The sequence below is a fragment of the Pectinophora gossypiella genome, chromosome 20 (genome assembly GCF_024362695.1).
Source record: "Pectinophora gossypiella chromosome 20, ilPecGoss1.1, whole genome shotgun sequence".
NCBI classification, from domain to species: domain Eukaryota; kingdom Metazoa; phylum Arthropoda; class Insecta; order Lepidoptera; family Gelechiidae; genus Pectinophora; species Pectinophora gossypiella.
Genome location: NC_065423.1, coordinates 3,787,897 through 3,803,566, shown reverse-complemented (window position 1 = coordinate 3,803,566; position 15,670 = coordinate 3,787,897). Strand labels below are relative to the sequence as shown.

The window sequence follows — 15,670 nt, the reverse complement described above, 5'->3', positions numbered from 1 at the left end:
TTGATGATATCAAAGAAAAATACAATACTTCCAGGCTAAACTGGAAAATCCGTGATAGCCCAGAAAACATAGATAAGAAATTATATTATGTTTCAGTTCAACTCGCCCACTCCACCAACCCGCAGTGGAGCAACGTGGTGGAGTATATATAGTATAGTATACAGTACAGAAAAAAAACAAACAACTCTCATTATTTTTTATTGTCTGTTCGTAAAGACAAAATGAGACTGGTAAAAATAAATACATTTTGTGATGGATGTACCTCTGAAAATCCCAATTGGGACTTGTGAGCTTAAGTTACGTTACAAAAAGGAAGGAAACATAAAAACAAAGAAAAATGTTACTAACTCCTGCAATTCGATACGGATATTGCGGATACTGGTATAAAAAGCCTCCAAACAAACATAATAATCTACTGTGACAGTACCAGGGTAACAGAAAATGTTGAAGCCAATTTTTACATTCACCTTCGTGCTGTTAGCATGTTCTTTGACAAAATGTGCAAAGCCACAAGAAAATAATAGGGATATTAATAACAGTGATAACATGAAGATGGATATGGGATCAAATATGAATATGAATGATAAAATGAACCAGGATGACATGAAAGTAGACCCATTGGCTGTTATGGCTGATTGCAACGATACCTTTAGAATTGAAATGTGTAAGTAAGCAGTTGTGTCGTAAGGTTTTTTCTCGTTTACGCTTTTCATAATCATATCATTGATATTCTATACATTATATTCACATCATTGATAACGGCCTCCGTGGTCCAGTGGTCGAGCGTTGGGCTCACGATCCGGAGGTCCCGGGTTCGAATGCCCGTGGGGACATATCACAAAAATCATTTTGTTTTCCCTAGTTTGGTTAGGACATTACAGGCTGATCACCAGATTGTCCAAAAAGTAAGATGATCCGTGCTTCGGAAGGCACGTTACGCCGTTGGTCCCGGTTACTACTTACTTATGTAAATAAGTAGTCGTTACATGAGCATGTCATGTCAGGGGCCTTTGGCGGCTCAATAATAACCCTGACACAAGGGTTGATGAGGTTGGTATTCCGCCTCACAACCCACACGATAGAAGAAGAAGATAATTGATTGCATTCCACCTGGTAGAAAGTTGGTAACATGAGATTAGTAACACATATGGACCCGGATTGGCACAGCAATTTTAAAAGATAGTTACAGTTTCATTGTTTAGTCTTAAACATAGTAGATAAGTATGAGTAGGTAGATTGTTTGAGTTTAAGCGGTTTTTTTTTTACCTTTGATGGGTTTGCTCTTGGCCCCGGAGTAGCCTGAAAGCATTGACGAGGCCTAAGATGGAGTGAGCTCGCCCAGAAGGTTTCTGCTCACTCTGGCCTTGAAAGCACCCGGGTTATATGCATTCGGAAATACAGAAGACGGCAGAGAATTCCACTCCCACTCCCACGTATTAAAAATACGCTGCATTCTATTATTTTGTTTTATTTTCATAATTGTAATATTTTTCAGCATACCTTCAAGCGCTGAACGATAGCGGTAGTTTTCCAGATGAAACCGATAAAACACCTAAGGTAATTGAACTGATTATTTTACACGTACGGCACTTTAGAACCCTGTATCACTATCATATTTGACATTTAATGAGATTTACGGTTTAGTTTGTCAAAAAAGTTAATGTGACATGGTTTCAAAGTGCATTCATATTAGTACTCGTGACCGTAGTTATAATTGATTAAGTAACAAGTTTTTTTAACGTACCTAACATAAGCTCGTGACTGTATCCCAATTTGGGTAATCAGAGGTACATCCATCGCAATATGAACTAAGTACCCACACTTCACCGAACCACAGGCCTCTGGTGATCCAGTGGTTGAGCGCTGGGCTTACGATGTTCCGGTGGGGACATCACAAAAATCACTTTGTGATCCCTGGTTTGGTTAGGACATTACAGGCTAATCACCTGAACGTCAGAAAGTAAGATGATCCGTGCTTCGGAAGGCACGTTAAGCCATTGGTCCCGGTTACTACTTACTACTACTAAAGTAAGTAATCGTTACGTGAGCCATGTCAGGGGCCTTTGGCGACTCAATAATAACCCTGGCACTAGGGTTAGTGAGGTTGGTAATTCATCTCACAACCCACACGATACAAGAAGACCGAAGCAATTTTTTTATGACGTAACGATGCCTATTACCCGGACAAGCGGGGAACGCTGAAGGCTCCCGGTGCTAAATGCAATCTGATATTATTTTCAGTGCTTCCTTCGTTGCGTGTTGGAGAACACGATGGTGGCTTCAGAAGATGGGATTTATAACCCGGTTCAGACAGCGTCGGTCTTCGCTGGAGAACGAGGAGGGAAAGTCATGGATGACTTAGAGGAGATGGCCACCACGTGTGCTGCGAGAGGTAACTTTTTTCGACATGACTTATTGGCCGCGGGTTCGATTCCCGATGGGGACATTGTCGAAATCACTTTATGAGACTGTCCTTTGTTTGGTAAGGACTTTTCAGGCTTGAATCACCTAATTTTCCGAAAAAGTAAAATGATTCCGTACTTCGGAGGGCACGTTAAGCCAGTCCTGGCTGTTAGCCATAAAAACACCTCCACCAACCCGCACTGGAGCAGCGTGGTATGCTCCATACCCCCTCCGGTTGATTGAGGGGAGGCCTGTGCCCAGCAGTGGGACGTATATAGGCTATGTATGTATGTTATGTTATTGGCCGCAGAAATGGAGAGCGCTGAACACTTCAGCGCAAAAAAAGACATCAGGCCTGAGGGTGCCCAGTTGGGCGCCGACTGGCAACAACGCTGTCTAAGATTGACGAGCTCATTGTTCCATAATATTTATATCTATCTTTTATCCGTCCCTTTCTTTTTTGGCGGATAAGAAAATGACAGGTATAACTTAAAAATAGGAGATGTTTGCAGGAATCGGAGCCAATATGGCGCTGAATCCGCGCAAACAACGTCCGAAAAGAAAAGGGACGGATTATTGACAACTGTTCATTTTTAAATGAATAAGTAACCAGTGCAAATAAAATAGGCATCGCGCATCGCGCTGTTATGCAACCCGTTTGCCATTGCTGTCAACTTAATTCTGTCTGGTTATTGGTAAATATAAAATGTATAAAACTACGAATAAATAAATATAAAGTGTTCCACACATTTTATGCCTGTCTCTCTGTGTCCTGTGCCTACTGATTATATTATCTGTCTATGTCCTTTTCGGTGGATAAGAAAATGACAGGTATAACTTAATATAAAATTAGACGGTGTGTACAGTCACGAGTACTAATATGTATGCACTTCACATTAACTTTTTTGACAAATTAAACCGTAAGTCTTATTAAATGTCAAATATGATAGTGCGACAGAGTTCTAAAGTGAGTACATCATATTGCTCATGACTGTACTGGAATAAGCACCATTAAAGCGGTAAATCGCGTCAAATTACTTCTGGAAAGTATCACACCGACCATGACGTAAAAGCCTAACGAATCACATTATATTATTATTATAAAAGAATAATTGTATTTCAATAAAGATACAAAATTTATAAAAATTATAAGGCCTTAACTAGGTAAATAAGTGAATCTTAGGCATAAGAACGCTTCAACAACAATATTATAATGTAAAATATTTAATCAATATTTATCTCCGCTATTTCCAGATGAATCCTGCAAATGTGAGAGAGCTTATCAATTCTTGAAATGCTTGATGGAAAAAGAAATTGAAAAATATGAAAACACCGAATGATAATGTTTACTTTGATAACATTCCGACTATATTATCCGGCTAAATAAATGAACATTCTAAATAAGTTATTCAATAAAAAGTTTAATTTGCATGCATAAAAATGGGTTTTCCTTTGGCCACAATCTCATTCACTCACACTCACACACGCACACACACATACATTCACATTTATTCACTGTAGTTATGAGGAAGAATAAGTAGGCAGAGATGAAGCAGTAGCGTGAGGTTACTAACTACGGAATGTTTAAGTTGCGATCTTGCATTACAAGGAAGTTTGTGTAAGTTGCGATACTGCATTAGAAGGAGGGATTGCGTAAGTTGCGATACTGCTTTAGAAGGAGTGGTTGTGTAAGTTGCGATACTGCATTAGAAGGAGAGGTTGTGTAAGTTGCGATACTGCATTAGAAGGAGTGGTTGTGTAAGTTGTGGTACTGCATTAGGAGAGGTTGTGTAAGTTGCGATCCTGCATTAGAAGGAAGTTTGTGTAAGTTGCGATACTGCATTAGAAGGAGAGGTTGCGTAAGTTGCGATCCTGCATTAGAAGGAAGTTTGTGTAAGTTGCGATACTGCATTAGAAGGAGAGGTTGTGTAAGTTGTGATACTGCATTAGAAGGAAGTTTGTGTAAGTTGCGATACTGCATTAGAAGGAGAGGTTGTGTAAGTTGTGGTACTGCATTAGGAGAGGTTGTGTGAGTTGCGATACTGCATTAGAAGGAAGTTTGTGTAAGTTGCGATACAGCATTAGAGAATGTGTTTTGATTGGCTCCACAGCTCCTGCATCCCACAGCGCGCGGCCCAGGAGTGCGAACATAGGTTCGATTAAGCCCCTGGTATAGACCAGGGGCTTGATCGGCACGTGCACAGTACCTACAACTGGCCGGACCTCTCTCCCCTAACAGCTTCTCCGTACATTAACATCGGAACCCGATTTCATCGCTCAGCCGCAAAGCATTGTGTACAGGCTGGATTATTGCCAATTTAGTTAATAACTAGTTTCGGTGGTGGTGGTTAGGGTGGTTTGTCCGATATCAACTACTTAATACCATTTGCAGCAAATCTACAGTACAGTGGTGGTGTAGTTTCCAGGATTTTTACCCGATTAATGTCAATAGGCTCGCTATTACTAGCGACGCAAACATTCGACTCAAACAGTAGGTGTACAACTTTGCACATCTGCCAACCCCTTCGGGGATTCAGGCGTGATGATACGTTATGTAATGCAGTTAATAAAAGAAAGGTGTCATTTTCAAAAGCTTTATTCTCTAAGACATTATCTAAGCAAATACAAAAACATGGAAAGACTAGCACACATTATAAAATTAACAGATCTTTGGATTTGTGATAGACATTAAAAGTACACTAATATTACTTCTGCCCAAAGAAGTTTTGCCAGATTGCACCCACCCAACCGTTTTGTGGCTCTCTGTGGAAAAAATATTATTTAAATACATTAGTACTTCTAGTAATAATGTCGAATAATATTTAAATACATTATTAGTACTTCTAGGAATAATGTCGAATAATATTTAAATTCATTATTAGTACCTCTAGGAATAATATCGAATAATATTTAAATACATTAGTATAATGTCGAACTTGAAGCGAAATAAAAACACGTTGCTGATATACCCCGAATCGAGGGATTTTGTGTTACAATTAAATGGTAGAATGGTCAAAAAGAAAAATGTATAATTGTAAACTTCTAGTTCCGGATTGTACATAATATTTGACTCTTTTATCTACTATACCCTGTACGGTCACGAGTACTAATGTATACACTTTGAGACCATGTCACATTAACTTTTTTGACAAATTAAACCGTAAGTCTCATTAAATGTCAAATATGATAGTGCGACAGGGTTCTAAAGTGGATACATGATATTGCTTATGACTGTACCACCACCACGGCGCTACCACGTCTGCTATAAACAACCTCATAAGGCCGAGATTTCCAGACACGGTAGTTTATGCAATGGGATTTGGGTGTTATAAGAACATTCGCTCTTACGTATTTAAGATTATACTCACTCTTTCTTACAATTGTACATATTGTTCACCTTCTTCACATCACCTCTACTGAGGCCCTCCCTTTGCCCCAACGTCACACCTCCAACCTGTAAACACCATTTTAATTAACCCAATTCAAATAACGGCCTCCGCGGTCCAGTGGTTGAGCGTTGGCCCCACGATCCGGAGGCCCCGGGTTGGAATCCCGGTGGGGAAATCACAAAAATAACTTTGTGATTCCTAGTTTGGTTACATTACAGGCTGATCACCTGATTGTCGGAAACTAGATGACCCATGCTTGGGACGACACGTTAAGCCGTTGGTCCCGGTTACTAATTACTGATGTAAGTAAGTAGTCGTTACATTAGCCATGTCAGGGACCTATGGCGGTTTAGTAACAACCCTGACACCAGGGTTGATGGGGTTGGCAATCCACACGATAGAAGAAGTATAATATTACATTTTTAAGGGTATGTTTCCCCACTTGCTGATAATCTGACTAGGCAGCAATGTGCCTGATAAGTATAGTAGCTACGTCTTGAAGTTGGTTAGGTTATTAAGCAGTTATAGCTAAGTGATGAAGACACATAATACCAGGTTCTTACCGCATTAAAATCAGGCATATGGGACCCCCGATATTTCAACGCTGTTGCAAGTGCCATGATCACGGGACTCCACAACCCACACGATAGAAGGAGACAGCAGGTTTATAAACATTACCTTGGGCTCAATGGTTTTCTGTTGGTTCCTGGAGAAGGCATACTCTGAGTAATGCATGACGCTGTTGTAATCATACCCGACCCCGAAGTCGTCTGTGCCGTCCCTGGAAGCCTTCTTGAAGTTGTTCTCCGAACCTGAAGAGAAGCAATATCTTCTAATGACTCCTGCGGGCCTAGCACCGTAAGCACGCGACTCTTTCTCGCCGCGACAGACATCATCTGTCTCTTTCTGTGCGTATGTCGTATATCGAGGCGAGAAAGAATCGCGCGCTTACGGTGCTAAGCCCGCAGAGGCGCTTAAACATCTCAACTCTAGACAAATACTACACACTATACAGGTTGTTAGAGACACCGTAACGAAAATTGAGGGACGATTCAAACCATGATTCTGAATTGATATCAAGTGGAAATTTCCGTCGCAAAAGTATGCAACTGAAAATACATAAAAACCACTAAAACTTTAATTAATTTTCCGATGGAAAATTCCACTTGATATCGACTCAGAATCACGGTCTGAATCATTCCCCCAAGTTTTCGTTACGGGGTCACTGACACCCTGTATTGATAGTATACTGATTACCTATAAAGATATTTTGAATTTGTATTTAAATTGATTTTAGAAGTAAACTGTGGCATAAAGCGGCGATTATAATAGATCTGCATAGAGCTTAAAAAATACATTACCTTCTTGTAAATACATTACCTACTTTAAAAAAAAACATAAGCTCATGACTAATTGGGATAGTCAGAGGTACATCCATCGCAAGATATAACCTAAGTATCCACAACTCGCCGAGCTTTCTGCTAGACCAACCATGATAGGTGAGCCGTATCGCCGTCTATAATTGTATGAACGAAGGAGAGTAGAAATCCCTATGTGGACAATCAGGAGCCATATAAACTTTAGTACCATGTCACTTTAACTTTTTTGACAAATTGAACTGCAAGTCTCACTAAATTTTAAATATGATAATGCGATAGGGTTCTAAAGTTGGTATAACATGACTACGCTTGAACGACTACGAATCGAAGCTTCAACTTTTACAAATTGCTTTAAACAAACAATGATTTTCTGACCATAGAGCAACGCGGACCTCTGGCGGATCCTGGTGGATTTGACCGAATGACCCGTTGATGTATAAGTCATATGGTCACCGGACCGGTGGGGAGTAGCCATAGCGTTAGTTGTCGATACAACGTTTTCTACCACGCCAGGCGGGAAGATTTCACATTGTGTTGCTTGTTACCTATGTTATGTGTTGGACTGAACGCAGTTAAAAGATAGGAATCAATGCTAAAGCAAGAAATGACATCTACAGGCTGCAATTCGGGGAGTGTGCCCGCGATCTACACGAGTTCATTCCACCATCCCCCTTTTATCTTCAGACTTCCAGACGTACGGCCGGGTTCCATCCCTATTTGGTGGATATCCCAACTATTCTCACAAAGCGCTTCGCATCGTCCTTCATTACGCGTACTGCTAGGGAGTGGAATTCTCTGCTGTCTTCTGTATTTCCGAATGCATATAACCCGGCTGCTTTCAAGGCCAGAGTGAACAGGCACCTTCTGGGCGAGCTCCATCTTAGGCCTCGTCAATGCCTTCGGGCAAGTCTGGAGCCAAGAGCAAACCCATCAAAGGTACTTAATAAAAAAAGCCATGTCGTTAGTTGTCAATACAACATTTTCTGCCACTTTTCGCGGAGCAGGAAGGTGTAACACGTCATTGTGTTGCTCTTTGGTGATTTGTTATGTTATGCGTTGGAATGAACACAATCCCAAGATAGGAATCAATGCTAAAGCAAGAAATCCATTTCCTTTTCTCCATGCTCCGTTTCCGGAAGCTTTACCATTATGTTTTCTTTTCCTTGTTGGCGTGACGTATTGTAGATTTTCCGCATCACAAACGACAAAGAAAAACTTAATCGACCACGTGTTTGCCTATCTTATTATATTTGAAGAGAAATTATTTACCTATTTCCATTAAAGGTGAAACTATTTTTTATCAACTTTAGCTTAAAACTTTGCTGAGAAACTATTTATGTTTGTTTTTTTTAACGTGACTTATTTATTGTAGATATGTCGCAAATGCCTTGGCCGAACCAATATGGAGCGCAGAGATTAGTTTTCCATAAATTAAGTAAAATGAAAACTGAACATGCAGTTTTTCAAACTGGCTTTAATCTTTCTAAATTAAAAAAAAAATATGACAAGCAGACAATAACGAAACTGATCAAATTATGTCAGTGGGTGCCGTATGGACTACTCCTTTCTAATTTACTGTTTTCTGTGCACTTGTTGTTTAATCAACACCAAAATAATGGACTCCCGTTTTACTACGGTGTCGAGGATAACCAGAAATATGCAGAGCATCACAGTTTAAAATACAGAACTCCACAGCAGAATACCAGCCGGCTGACACTCAAAAAAGTCATTTTTGATGAAGGTAACTCCATAAAACTTACATCTTCTGGTACATTTTTTGCGGATTCCAACGCAATAATTCTCGACGTATTATCTTCATTACACGATCCCAAAAGGCGGAGGCATAACATGAAGGTTCAGGGGGTACCGAAGACTGCAAGCATAGAGAAACGTCTTCTGACCATACCTAATAATGTTGTAGTCGCGAATGTCGACAAAAGTTGCATGCGTGCTGCGAGAAGTCATCACGATGATTGCAACTTGTCCCCGAAATGGAGTGATAAAAAGACAGCTAAGCGAGTCCATTTCGACTTCTGCCCTAATCGTATCTGATCTATATAAAATGCCGACATAGCAACAAGAACAACTTTAGTCTTGCATGAAGGAGCGATGAGTAGGTTGTAGATTCATTGTCAGTCTCGAAAACGATGCTTACAACGAAGGCACAGCAGATGGTAATTCTGCTAAGGAATATCGTTCAAAAATCACCGTGCTCAGCAGATTTGACAATGAATAATCCAAAAAATCAAGACTAATTTTGACAACAATCCAAAACCACAACCCGGATGGTACAAACGCCAATGTAAAGACAATCTCCTTTAAACATCTAATGCTACTTATCTTACTCTGGTAAATCTTAGAAAGATCAGGCAAGACAAAAACGTAAGTCAAAGAACAAGATATAACTCCTTACCAGGTTTGATATTCTGATAGCGAATGTCGACGAAGTCGTCTCGTTCTGGACGGCTCTGCTCATGCATGAATCCGATGGCGTGAAGAAGCTCATGAAGAACCGTTCCTTTCTTAGAGACGCACCCTGGGGCCTGGAGATTCACTTCTTGACGACCACCTAGAGAGAAAAGTGAGGATTACCATTATAGAAGATTCAGGACGGGTACCATTGTGGAAGATATGGCTATTGGAGTAACTTGGTGTACTGACTTGGAAGTACCAGGAGACCATAGATGGGAACCAGTAAAAACTTTAACAAAATTTGATATAGACGTAAAATAAACAATCAAAAATCGCGTCATAATTTTCAGAATGAGTGATGAACTTTTATTTTGCGTCTTGTCCAAGGATTTGTAAAAGTAACCCTTTTATATTGCTACTGTACTAAGTTTAACTCATTATTTTTTCAATACCATAAAAAATTTACACCCACTGAATTCACAATTCCTTTAATTTGATTGCTACCATTTATATCTATTTCAGCTGGTAAAGTTAGGCACTGAAACAATTAGTCCAAAATGTCTAAATCCACAACTAATCACCAATAAATAGCACTAAACTTAGTTAAAGGAGAAACACGTCTACGTACTTGTGGTCTGCGGTAAATTATTACTGATATTCTTCGACCATATTCATAAATGTTACATTTCTTTTTGAAATTCCTTGAAGCGTGATTAACAAGTGGCTGCAAGTTGTCTTTGATTACTTGTGGCTCTGCCCACCCCATTAGGGATTACGGGCGTGAGTTTATGTATGTATGTATGTATGTGATTAACATGATTAAGTACTTATTTTTTGACATCACTTAAGTATTGTAAATCTACAATACTGCCAATCACCAATACGGCCAATCGGCCGGCCAAAAATATGCTTACCTACTTCGTCTTTATTACAAAGACTGACAAAACAAAGTGCCTTACCAATACGGCCAACACTGGACCAACAGCCGGTATTCCCACTTCGGATAGTGAGGTAGTCCTGCTGACCATTATAGGGCACGAAGCGGAGGCATGTCAGACGATGGTAGTCGGCGATCGCCTTCATTATCATGTCACGTTGCTGTTGATCTGGAAAGAAGGGCTTTGTTGTTATGCTTGCTTGGTACAAGGAACAGCAAGTTCTTTGCATGCACGGCTTGATTATTTTGGACATAAGTCAATGTTTCAACTGGCAATGGTATCAATTTGGGCAAACGACGAACTTGTGGCAGATCCAACTATTTGACCAGTTAGTTCCGCCCATAATAAATAGATGGCCAGTGGCGGCCCTAGGGCTGTGCGAGTGCCACAGGGCGCCGTTTTAAGGAGGCGTCAAAATCAGCCAAGACAGGACTACCCTGGCTGGCAGCCCCGAATCTACAGGGGAGTCACTGGATTGGGCACAGACATCTTAGCGGCCACATAAGACTCATACATTTAACGGGTGGCCGTAAACGACATTTGTAAATGATTTAATTAGGTACCTATACTTCGATGGCCGTAAACTAAACGAAAAAAACTGTATTTTAAGGGGTGCTACTGTAAGAGATCTCGCACCACCTAAATATTTTGCTAGCTACTGCAGATGGCCTGAAACGCGCTATCGAAGTTTACACAGCGCGACGCGTATATACAACTTCCAACGTAACACCTTTGAATCGTCGATACCTAATATCATCTTTACCATTAACGTCCCCACTGCTGGGGCACGGGCCTTAAACCACCACGCAAGCCCAGTGCGGATTGATGGTTATTAACGACTGCTAATGCAGCCGGGACCAACGGCTTAACGTGCCTTCTAAATCACGGAGGAGCTCGAGATGAAACTTTTTTCTTTGTGGTCACCCATCCTATGACCGGCCTTTGCGAAAGTTGCTTAACTTCAACAATCGCAGACCGAGCGCGTTTACCGCTGCGCCACAGAGCTCCTATATACCTTATATAATATACATACACACTACCATTCTGGCTAGCGGGGTACCATGCTCTGTTCGATCTGAAAATATCTGGCGGCAGTACACTCGAAAGAGCGCAACCTCAAAAGCAAAGGAGGGGTGAGGTAATGAAATATCGATGCGGGGAGGAAAGTGTCCCTTCTACACATAGTCATCATCATCATCATCATCATCATCAGCCCATTAACATCCCCACTGCTGGGGCACGGGCCTTCCCTATGGATGGATAGAGAGATCGGGCCTTAAACCATCACGCGGGCCCAGTGCGGATTGATGGTTATTAACGACTGCCAATGCTGCACGTAGTATTAACGTTTATTCTATGTTTTTAGCTAGTAAGTTACTTACTGAAATACCCCTCAATCACATAGGGTATGATGCCATTGGGCCAGCGCGCCGTGTCACCACGCACTCCGTTCCTCGTGGACACTTCTGGCATAAGGATGTCACCCTCCGCGTACTCTCCCATCTCCTCAGGGTTCATTAGGGAGTTCTCTGACCATTTTGATACTGCCTCTCCTAGAAAATTTTAAAAAAGTAGGTGAATGATGTTTTCTATTTCATGCCTTATCGTAAAATTTGACGGGGGAAGTCCGTCAGTTATGTACTTTACTCTCACTAGTTCAGTTAGTAGTTAGTTTTAGTTAGTAGTGTTGTACAGTTCTGTTAACACAACTCATGAGCCATGTCAGGGGCCTTTCGCGGTTCAATAATAACCCTGACACCAGGGTTGATGAGGTTGGTAATTCGCCTCACAACACGATAGAAGAGAACAAAACTAAGACAAAACTTTTGGCTCTCTTCTTTTTAACTTCTCTTCTTCTTTCTTACTTCCTTTTTCTTTTCTTTTGCCTTTGTCTATATTTTTTGAAAAAATAATTTAAATATTTTACTTTTCTATGTTGTTTTATTTCGTGACTGTTTGATTTGTTGTCGAGATAGTCTACTCTGTTCTATAAATAAAGTGTCAATTGTACAAGTCGAAGATAAAATTTCGAAGTTTATATATTTTTTAATTGGTACTAACATTTATTAGGTAACGGGGACACCTCCCCGTTTCCGTCTACTCCTACTGGGTGCTCCTACTGGTAGGAGAACGAGGACTATTATCCCCCTTTCACGTTGGTCTAATACAAAGCTCGGTGAGGTGTAACTCTGACTACCCTAATTGGGATATAGTCGTGAGCTCATGTTATGCTTAACGTTTATTTTATCTTTAGTACCTCCTGTAATGTGCCAAAAATGCACATCAGGATGAAAAACAAACATTTCCATTAACCAGTTTCGACGTTGTGGCTGTTAACTAGATCATTAGATATCATGAAAGTGAGGAAGTGGGCCGTCAGACCTAGGATCCCACAGTCATTCTTCAAACATTTTATCGTCGTGCTCTGACATCAACACGTTTATATCGACAGCTCGGCGTGTTAATGGCTAAAAGATACGAAAGGAACGCGATAAAAATTAAGTGGGGTAATGCGAATTAATTTCTAAGAATCTTTAACACGCTATGTTTCAAAATGAATATGATATTGTAGGCACTTAATACAAAATAGTAAGTGATTTCATTTTATTACGGACAAATTACAAGCTGCACACTGCACAAGAAAAGCTCAACTCACTCATAGTAGTGATAGTACGACTGGAAAAGAGATTATAATTTTAAATATTGTTACAATTGCCGTGCAGAGATCGCTGATGGCTGTATACTGTATAGCTGTGGTGTACTGTGCCGATGCTAAGCTGAGCTGTGCTGTGCTGATAGAATTTAAGCTGAGATGAGCTGTTATTTATTATTACGCAATTATTTTATTATTAGCTATAACTGCCTAATAACCTAACCAACTTCGAGACGTAGCTACTATCGGGCACATTGCTGACTAGTCAGATTATCAGCAAGTGGGGAAACATACCCTTAAAAATGTAATATACTTCTTCTATCGTGTGGATTGTCAACCCCATCAACCCTGGTGTCAGGGTTATTTTACCGCCATAGGCCCCTGACATGACTCATGTAACGACTACACACTTACATCAGTAAGTAATACCCGGGACCAACGGCTTAACGTGCCTTCCGAAGCACGGATTATCTTACATTTTGGACAATCAAGTGATCAGCCTGTAATGTCCTAATCGAACTAGGGACCACAACGTATTTTTTGTGATATGTCCCCACCGGAAGTCGAAACCGGGGCCTCCGGATCGTGAGCCCAACGCTCAACCACTGGACCACGGGTGGCCGTTATATACTTAAAATATAATTTAATATACTTAAAATAGTCTTACCACTTTCTTTATTCGGCGAGCCGTAAGCTTCAGGTCCCAAATGCGAGATATCTATCACATTATCATCACCATCAATATTGTTATCAATGTCGTTTTCCGCAGCTTCTATAGCTACAGTATCTTCATCTACTGGTAAACTACTAACTAATCCTGCTACTAATAAAACTACTATGGATACTAACAATTTCGCCATTTTATTTAAAACCTAAAATACTTTTCTTCAAGAAGTACCAGCCACGCAGAAGTCTCAAGAAAGTATGTGGTTTCGAATAAAAGTCGCGCATATTTATACGGCGCGGGACCTGTCATAGGGTAAACAGACGAAAGTCGACAAGCCTCGGTCGTTACTCCTACTTCCTGATAAAGGATGTACCGGCGAAAATATGTAAAGTAATCGATAAGGGGAACCTTGGCGGTTTTGCTTTTCGTATATTTCCTTCATTTTTTGTGAATTATTTTGTACGTATAATGGTGCTAATTCCTGTAAATACCATCTAATTTTATTTTAAGTTATATCTGTCATTTTCTTATCCGCCGAAAAGGAAAGGGACGGGTAATCGACAAGCATAAAATTTATGGAACACACGTCAATTTTAAGCACAAATCTAAACCAACCGTCTAAAAATTTTACATCAGTCAATAACCCGACACGTTCATTTACTCATTCTTCCTAAAATTAAGATCTGTGAATCATCCGTCCCTTTCCTTTTCGACGGATATGAAAATGACAGATATAACTTAAAATAAAATTAGACGGTGTCTCCAGGAATCGGGGCCATTATATTGTTTGTTTGTTAAAAAGTATTGTTTATGTTACTTCCTTGCTTCCTTTTAACCGTCATCCGTTATCATGTCTTCCTCTAGGTACACTTAATAATATATTAGGTACTGTGTGCAACATTCACAGGAAAAGACATTTACGGAAAAAAATTGTTAGTTTGTACATACATGCATAACCTCACGCCTATTTCCCACCGGAGTAAGCAGAGACTATGGAATTCATTCTGATACACTTCTCTTGCTTCCTGCACATTCATCAATCATTTCACACACGCTCGCCGGTTCCGAGTAGATCGTACTGAACCTTTTCTAAGGACATCTCCAATTTGGTCAATTGACGTCCTTTTATGCCACGGGTTCTCTTGACCCCATTCTTCCACGAGGTAAAGAAGGGGACGACGGTGGAGCGAGCTTACCCACAAACCTATTCACCCGTGACTTAAAGGACCCCAGGTTATAAGATGCAGGGAACACCAACGCCGGCAGCTCATTTCATTCCTTGGATGTGCGCATTATAAAGGATGAAGCGAAACGCTTGGTGCGGATTAGTGGTATGTCAACCAAGTAAAGATGGAATGGGCTTGGTGGAATGAGCTGATGGAGCTCATAATACACACTCCCCGAAATACAATCTGTAAAAAACCGACAAGCTGGCGACTTATAGAATAGAATAGAAATCGTTTATTAAAAAAAGGCGCCACATACAAAGACAAGACAATAACATCACTTAAAAATTTTGACAAAACAATTAGGTACAAAAAGCATAGAGGATGTTCATTACAATTATCATAAGGTGGTGGTGGACGTCCTGAGATAAAAGGGCCTCACTCAGCACAAGTCGCGGCGTGAACCACGACGCTGGTATTACGTGGACCCTGCTGGGTGAGGCACGAACATCGTGTTCCATAACTATGCGTTAATATTCGTACATAGATTAAATATTGCCAAATTACTTACATAGATTTTGGTGTACGTAAACAAATATTATAACAAAAAAATATACTTACACACAAATACCTACTTAATACGTATAATAGTAATTATAGTAT

General features: G+C 40.3%; 2 protein-coding genes across 2 annotated transcripts; one reads left to right on the top strand and one right to left on the bottom strand.

Moving 5' to 3' along the window:
- Window positions 1-430: 430 nt before the first annotated feature.
- On the top strand, window positions 431-3,824 carry LOC126375949 (uncharacterized). Its single transcript, XM_050023058.1, has 4 exons — window positions 431-664; window positions 1,496-1,557; window positions 2,242-2,392; window positions 3,658-3,824. Exons 1-4 carry the CDS (start codon window positions 442-444, stop codon window positions 3,741-3,743), a joined length of 522 nt encoding a protein of 173 aa, XP_049879015.1. The 5' UTR covers window positions 431-441; the 3' UTR covers window positions 3,744-3,824.
- Window positions 3,825-5,108: 1,284 nt separating this feature from the next.
- Window positions 5,109-14,034, bottom strand: LOC126376383 (zinc metalloproteinase nas-7-like). Its single transcript, XM_050023708.1, has 7 exons — window positions 13,842-14,034; window positions 11,904-12,074; window positions 10,543-10,689; window positions 9,585-9,740; window positions 6,471-6,604; window positions 5,772-5,857; window positions 5,109-5,166 (listed from the first exon to the last, which is right to left on the bottom strand). The coding sequence occupies exons 1-7, from the start codon at window positions 14,032-14,034 to the stop codon at window positions 5,109-5,111; spliced, it is 945 nt and encodes a 314-aa protein (XP_049879665.1).
- Between the last annotated feature and the right edge of the window lie 1,636 nt (window positions 14,035-15,670).